The sequence below is a fragment of the Physeter macrocephalus genome, chromosome 10 (genome assembly GCF_002837175.3).
Source record: "Physeter macrocephalus isolate SW-GA chromosome 10, ASM283717v5, whole genome shotgun sequence".
NCBI lineage: Eukaryota > Metazoa > Chordata > Mammalia > Artiodactyla > Physeteridae > Physeter > Physeter macrocephalus.
Window position 1 is genome coordinate 37681931 of NC_041223.1, and position 8017 is coordinate 37689947.

The 8017-nt window shown below is 35.3% G+C and overlaps 1 protein-coding gene across 5 annotated transcripts in view; it reads right to left on the bottom strand.

Moving 5' to 3' along the window:
* Nucleotides 1-365: 365 nt before the first annotated feature.
* The window catches only part of RNF217 (ring finger protein 217), a 121089-nt gene continuing 113437 nt past the window's right edge, over nucleotides 366-8017 (bottom strand). For 2 of the 5 annotated variants that reach the window (XM_055087524.1, XM_024122485.3), the window contains 3 exons: nucleotides 7328-7529; nucleotides 2618-2689; nucleotides 366-1221 (listed from right to left, as the gene is read on the bottom strand). In XM_055087524.1, coding sequence (XP_054943499.1) covers nucleotides 1148-1221; nucleotides 2618-2689; nucleotides 7328-7529 — 348 coding nt within the window. In that variant the 3' untranslated portion in view covers nucleotides 366-1147. The other 3 variants (XR_003681446.2, XR_003681447.2, XM_028494483.2) reach the window with 3 other exon arrangements.

Consider the following 8017-nt stretch of genomic DNA (forward strand, 5'->3'; position numbering starts at 1 on the left):
AGGGTGGGGTTTTAAACAATATCATATGCTTAACCTAAAGCATAATTATTGTAATCACAAGTTGGTTAAAAAATTAGCAGAATAGGGATATGTTTAAAGGCCTCAGCAGTTCTCTCTACAGCACACTTATTTAAATTAATTATAGAGTGAAGCAAGTATGCCAACATATAAGAAATCTGAAAAAGAAGACAGAACGTTCAGGTCTTGAGAATTTCCTAGAAGCAGCCTATTAGTTTTATCAGTTTATAAAGTTTGATAATACTTGAGGTGACACTGCACAAATTTCTGTGTGTGGGGGGGGGACAGAGAGAGAGAGAGAGAGAGAGAGAGAGCAAGAAATAGAAAGGGTCAACATCAAAATAGCCTGTTGTGTACGTTGACTTTAATTCAGTACATTACCAAATTATGCCCACAAAGGAACAATCATTTTTAAATATGTCTATGAAAATCTGGAAAAATAGTGTAGGCATGGAACTTGACAAGTACAAGGTATTGGACCTAGTTTTAATACAGATATGTATATACACACACATTCACACTCCTACACGTATACACTTCAGTAACTATGATTCTTCTCATCCGTTTAGTTTCATTAGTTCCCTTTTGGGCATTGAGATTTTTAACAATTATAGCATCTGAAGGATGAAGGAATTATACTGCTTGGGTCATGGATGAAAATTGGTGCATATGGTGAGCCTTCATCTTCTGAAAAGTGGCCTTGCTTGTTGGTACAGGTGGGACCTTCAGTTATTCACACCAAGTCTCAGAAGAGGGCATGGAGGGAAATGCAGGTACAAAGACAGTCCAAGCAATGCTCAGGAGATGCATGCTCAGACAGTTCTGAGGATAACTGGTTCTAATTAAAATACTTTCTTCCAAGAACCATTAAGAAGATCAGAGTTATGATATAGATGTTTATAGTCTATGAAAGTGACCTTTTTGTAAAAGCAGCAATCTGTATAAGGAAAGGACAGGATACCATGTCGGGAATGCACCGGAGCTAGAGGCATTGTGGCCTGCAGAGAACACAGGAGAAGAGATGGCAAAAGGGTCCTCTTGGCAGTTTTCAAGAAGTGACCCTCAGATAGGTGTATAATTCTGTGTAGCTCCTACCGGGACCAGCGTAGTCAGATGAAATCATCTGCATTTACCAGTGCATTCCTGTCCGTGATCGTTTTCTCTGTTTTTTACAAAGGCAATAGATAGGAAATACAAATAAACCTGGGGATTAAAAAAAAAAAAAGATTAAAGCTAATTAAGAGGATAGGCTTTTAGTATCATAGATTTGAAAATTTTCTATTTTCAAATTTTTACTTTGCAAGCTATTTATAAATAATCATTATTTAGTAATACATGAAAATGAAAAGAGGGAAGATACCTATGCTATGAAATGTACTTAGTTCTTCACGATTTCATTCTTTATTATTTTTCTTCAGCTCCCTCTCCCCCTTTTAACAAAGTCTGTGACACCAGTTTGGATATGAATGTTTTTTATCAAAATATCAAAACTTAGGTTTAAGTCTTCTTTATTATCCCTAGTCATATCACTTGCACACTGATATTCATGCTTCGGTTTCAGGCCATATAGCATGTTACTTAAGAAAATGGGCAGTGGAGCAAATGTCAGCTTTGATTCCCAGTTCTACCACTTGTGAGGTCCTAGTGAAGCCTTAATTTCCTCAACTGTAAAATGCAGATAATAATAGTATCTACTTCATAAAGCCTCATTCATTGTAAGAACTTAAATGTTAGTTACCTTATAATTCTATCTGTCCTGCACATGCAAATTACTTGCTAAACAGAACTTTACATATAAAAATCAATTTATTTAGGAAAAAAGAGAAATCCCATCTACTATGTGGAACAATCATCAAAGCAGCCTTTAGCTATAGTGTTTAATTTTAAATCCTCTACAGCAATGGTTCTCAAAGTGTGATCCTTGGACTGCCCGTATCAGCATCACCTAACTTTTTAGAACTAGGCCCCTACACTGAGTCAGAAACTGTGAGTAGAAACCAGGAACCTGTTTTTTAACCAGCCCTCAAGGTTCTTATAAAGCACTCCAAAGTCTGAGAACCATTGCGCGAAAATACATATTTTAATATACTTGCATGAATAAAACTATATTTATCACTGATACATTTTCTATTTGTTAGTGCTCAAGTATATGTTGGGTACATGTTCGTATACACATCAAAGGTATCTTTTTGACCCAGGGAACCCTTTTACTAGAACTAACCGAAGACCCAAAGGTGTAACAGAGCCTCTTTTCTTTGATGTTCCAACCTGAACTCAGAATTGGAAAATCTGGGTTCTCGTCTTCTGGAATCTTTTGCTAAAATACTAGTTACATTAACTCTTGTATTAAAAGGGGATGAATAATGCTTTATAAGAAACATGAATCAAAGTGCTCATGGACTGAAAAAGTGTCACATAAATACACCCTGTACGAAACACGCTCCTCTGAATCTATAAATCACGTGTTGATTGCTTATTTAGATCAAGCATGGAACAGGTACCATCTACACTTAATACTGACTCACTATTACATTTACACTCATATTCTCTCTGTGGCACTCAGAGAATTCTCATCTCAGATACATTAAGTATTTCTTACCGATTACAACTGCTATGGCCCCTAGTGCTAATCCCAAGACCAGAATTAGAGGTGCAATGAATAATTTTCCAGCTGGAAAACAAAAGGCAAACCATTTAGAGAGTCTTAAACTAAAACTAAAAACAATTTCAGCAATGCTTTTTAATATCACAATGTATGTTATTTTTTAAGGAGTCATTAAAATTAAGGCAATATTTCTCTAAGGAAATGTATCAGGTGTAGAACAAATACACATATGTAAGTTCAGTAACTTCACTCAAGTCCTGGGCACACGTGTCATACATCGCATAAATCATCCTTTACAATCAAGAAAATTCCAAAGCTACTGGTTCACTTTATTCCACCAGGACCATTCATCTTTGTGTTTTTCCTTTAGATCTCTTCCATTTTAAATTTTTAAAATTCTGAAAGATTAAGAAAGGAGTGACACATTCTGAGCTGGCAGGAGAAAATCTAATTAGCTCACAAAATGGAGAGCTAGTAGGTGCTACAGAGGGCTGTGCCCAAGTCCACATCTGAAAATGTGATTTATTTATTTCCTGGGTCCAAAATAAACTAACTATGTGAACACCTAGTACACTGAATTACAAATGGGATGTTTCAATACCATTGTTAGAGAAAATTACCAATAAACATACAATATATTGAAGGTTTTTCAAATGAATCATTTTAACAAACTTAGAAAGGAAGCACTTATAAGGATGTCAAATGGCAACAACCAGCACTTTTTTTTTCTAAATGAATAACTGAGCAGTGATTACAATAAACTCTAGTTATAGTACAGAGTTCACAACTGGACTCCTACTAGCGTTAAATGGCACTAGCACAAAAATAGAGGCTAGTATTTAATATCTTGTCATTACGTAGTAATCTTGATCTTAAGGCATGTGACACAGCAATAGCTGTACAACCCAAACACAACAAGAGAAGAGGAAGGAATGGAGGGACTTTGCAGTAGACTCCCTTAGCTGTTGAAAATAAAGCAGCAACACCATTCTATAAATAAGGACAGTAATTTGGATTAACAATTTACATTAAAAAACAGAAACATAATGCAGCCATTTGTTGGAAATTTGTCAGAAAAATATTAACTTCTTTATTCTTAAGAAAGGGGCTTTGAAACCACAGAAAAAACATAGATTAAAAAATACAGTTTTTAATATCTAATTTTGAAAAAACTGCCATTCAATTGACACAATGTCTAACCATGGGGTTTACTTACATTTTTCACCAATGACAGAATCAATCAAGTAATACTAAATTGCATTGAACAATTACATTCTGTACATTCTTAAAGCTACACTTGAGTTTATACTATATTGATTTGCATATTGTAAAAGAATCTGGTTTTTTTCCTACACATGTAGCTCAGTGTGCTCATTCATGTTTCCTTTTTAAGTAATTATCAATATATTTTCATAATAGTGATGAAACATGACTGCAAAGTAACAGCACGATTTTTTTTTTTCCAAATATCACAGAACTCAAAGAACCAGATATGTGCTCTCTCTCTTTGGGAAGTAATAAACTTATTACAATCATGCAATCAATGTTCAATACACGTTAAGTCTAACTTCGAAACTGTCTTGAGGACAGTTAAGCACAGATTCTCTTATTCCTAAATCAATAATAATTCTTTTAAAATACCATTCTCAATAGCTGAAATAGTATTCTATTATATCCATATACTCTAGCTTATTTAAATATTTTAGTACTTATTTTTTGTTCCCTTTTCTGCTATTTTAAATTATCCTTGCAAATAAACCATTGTCAACCTAGATTTCTTAACATGTTTTAAAATATCCTTCACATTACTATCAAATTTCTTTGTAAAAGAATTGCACAAAATTTCCAGTTCATTCAATAGAGTATGGATGTCCAGCATAGAGTATTAACTTGACAAAATATTTGCTAATCAATATCCAGAAAAAAATTTCATTTTTTACATTTCTCTGACTACTAATAACACTGAATCTTTTAAAACATGTTTATTGGCTATCTGTATTTCTTCAATTCTGGTTCCAGACTTCTTTTCTTTTTGAAAAATGTGGTATTTATTTTTGGAGGGGGGCCTCCATTGCTTTTGTTCATATAAATTATTTGCCAACTAGAAATCAGTTAAGGACCTGTATGTTCTTTACTATTATATGTTTTAATGTAATATTTTCAATATTTGTATGGAATTATATGAGAACAAAGCATTCTTTCTGTCACTTTAATTCCCAACACCATTCACTGAATAACCTACCTACTCCCTACCAGGGAGATACCTGCATGTCAGAGGCTGCTCATTATCCTCAAACAGCTGTTCTCCCTTATTCTCTAGAGGCAGAACCTCTGATCTGTAGCGGGCAGATGGTCACATGACCATCCTTGTTTTCCAACCTCCAGCTGTGAGAGGAGGGCAGGCCCTTTCTCTCTGTCCAAGGACATCTGCAGGCTGTGGTCGCAAACTGGGTTCCATCATGCAAGGATGGAGGTCAGGAGGGCTTTGCTGTCATCCATCTACTCTCTTTCATGGCAGGGAGAAGGTAAGCTTGGGACTTACAGAGTAACTCCTTTTCCTGCCTTTTGTAGGGATGAGATGTTTGAAATTAAATTGCTCTTTTTATTTAAAAACATCGCTTATAAAATCATTCTGTCTGATTTTGTAAAATGTAATGGGTAACATGAATTATTGTATTTTTTCCTTGTTTGTCCACAGGAAAAAAGTCCACATTTCCCTTCTATACTTGGAGTGATGGTCCAACAGCAGTTCGAGGCAGCTGTTCTGGAGGTGCAAAAATATGTGTAGGAGGGAGAGCTTATCATAAGGCCAGCTGCTCTCTCCTTTGTCAGGTTCATCCTGAAACACAAGAGTACACACACATACACAGAAAAGAAAATGGGCCAAAAAGAAAACCATTTATAGAAAGCTGACCATAAAATTAAAAATAAAAACAGAGAAGACTGTACAAAGAAAATATTTCCCTGCTGACAATGTTTATGGGCTGTCCATTCTACAGGCTGTTAAATATCTTGACTCTATTTTATGACCTGGAAAGAAAATTCTAGTGGCATCTAGGCAAATGGTGAAAGGTCTCAAAGAGAATGCGCCCAAAATACTATTGAACAAATAGGGCAGGAAATGACTTTCCTTATTTAAGAATGACTAACCAGAAAAACGAAAAGGAAAAAAAAAAGCATGGTCAAATCAAAGATTATTTAAAACAAAAATGAAAGGAAACACTTTGCCACAAAATGGCATTGAAGTAGGAAAGAAAAGGACTAACAGTGCAGGAAATATAAGGATTTTGGTTTTTAGGTTGCTTTCTGTATGTACAGACTTACAAATAGGTTACAGCTCAAAACTTAATTTTGCAGTTAGTTTTCTCATGGTAATATTGTTATAAATAGTGGTTAGATTCCCTAGCTATCCCTCTAAAGTCTGTTTAACTAGTAAGTATATGTTGGTTATATAATTATAATATATACCATTATAAGCAACTAAACAGAAAAGCACTGAAAATCATTAAAACCAATCTTGACTATATTGAATGCTGTTGGTTGTGGGAAATTATGTTTAATTAAAGCTCAGTAAGGGTGTTTTTATAGATATCATATAAGATTTTAGAAAATGATGGCACTGGTTTCCACATGATACAATGAAATTTAAAATTTATGTTCTATTGTTTATCTGACAGAAGTATATTATTACCAACAGCTTTGTTCTGATTAGCCTGACATGATTCTAGTGAGGACAGCGGTTTACAACAGTAATGAAGTGATGGAGGGCTAAAGAGTGATATAAAGATAGTCTCACGAAGTAACCAAGCACAAGTAAGTAGAAAGGAAGAAACGTAGACAATGTTAAAAAGTATTGTGTATACATGAGAAAGACTGCCAGAGAAAGAAATAATGGAGTTCTGCATGATGAAAAAGAAAGAAATCTCACAGTAGGTGTATTCCAGAGGAGTAGGGAGCCATTGGAAGAACTATCAGGTCAGAAGAACACTGCATCACTCAAAGGTGGTGACATTAGGCCAGAGCAGGAATCCGTGTTTATCTTTGCATATTTGTATATGAGACTGTGCGTTGTTGAGGACGAAGAAAGGGGTAAAAAAGTCAATCCATAAAAGCATTGCACTTGGATATTTAAACTTGGGTTTGTATGCAATGAGGGCATTTGATGCTCATTTCATTAACTGTTAGCTATTAATATTAACTACTAATACAACAGAAAATACATACAAATATATACAATGGCTTATCAACTATATAGGTACAATGTACCTCCATTACAAGACTCTGAAACATAGGGATTTTTAAAATTGTACTGTTTGCATTCCATGGATGAATAGAGGATATGCCTAAGACCCACTGCTAGGTGCTGTCACTACAAAAGAAATGTGACATTGTCCCCTTTCATCAAGTGGCTTACAATAGGCTTTCAGAAGACTAATGACTTCATATTTCTGCAGTGTAATAAATTATTTGTTTTTCGAACAAAATCTCCTTGCTCATGTAAGCAGTGCCCTGCTAACAAACAAGTTTTTTATTTTAAACTCAAAGGGAGAGAAAACATCTTCCTCCTATTTTGAGTTAAAGGCTCTACTAGAATACCTGGCAGGTGCTGAGATTTGTCATGGCTATTCTATTACATTCCTAAGTTCTATCATCATCACTGCTTCCTTCCTGGGGAAGATTGTATAAGTCACGTCAGACACTCACCACAGACTGACCCTCGCACTAGTCTCCTTAGATGAGGTCTCTCTGGGAGGTAGCGGTATTTGCATCCAAATATACTGAGGTTTGATGTGTGGTCTCCAAAGAAACGGAGCTGGCGGTATCTCTCCCCACATCGATAACAAAAATTAGTGTTACATTGTGAACAGGTCATATGGTCACACCCTTCCGTTCTCTGGATATGGATCTGTACCAGCAAAAGAGGGAGAGAAAAAAAAGGTTATTACATTTTTTATAAAGTAGAATCTGGCAAATGTATGGAATAACAGTTACTAGCTTCACCAAAATAAAAGCCTTACAAAGCATTCCTGAAGCCGTAAGTTTGCTTATTATCACGCTCTCCCAGGCCACCTTTGTATCAAACACTTTAAACGTGTAAAGCTCAATAACATTTCAGGTGCTCAAGCTGTTGGCTTATTTTGAATAATACAGATATAAACAAACACATCCCAAAGAAAACTCACTTATCTTTCCAGACATGCATTGAACTCAATGATTAGGAGGCAATTTAAAATGCTGTGAAGGTGAGAAATGCAAATCAAAACTACAAGGAGGTATCACCTCACACCGGTTAGAATGGGCATCATCAGAAAATCTACAAACAACAAATGCTGGAGAGGGTGTGGAGAAAAGGGAACCCTCCTGCACTGTTGGTGGGAATGTAAATTGATACAG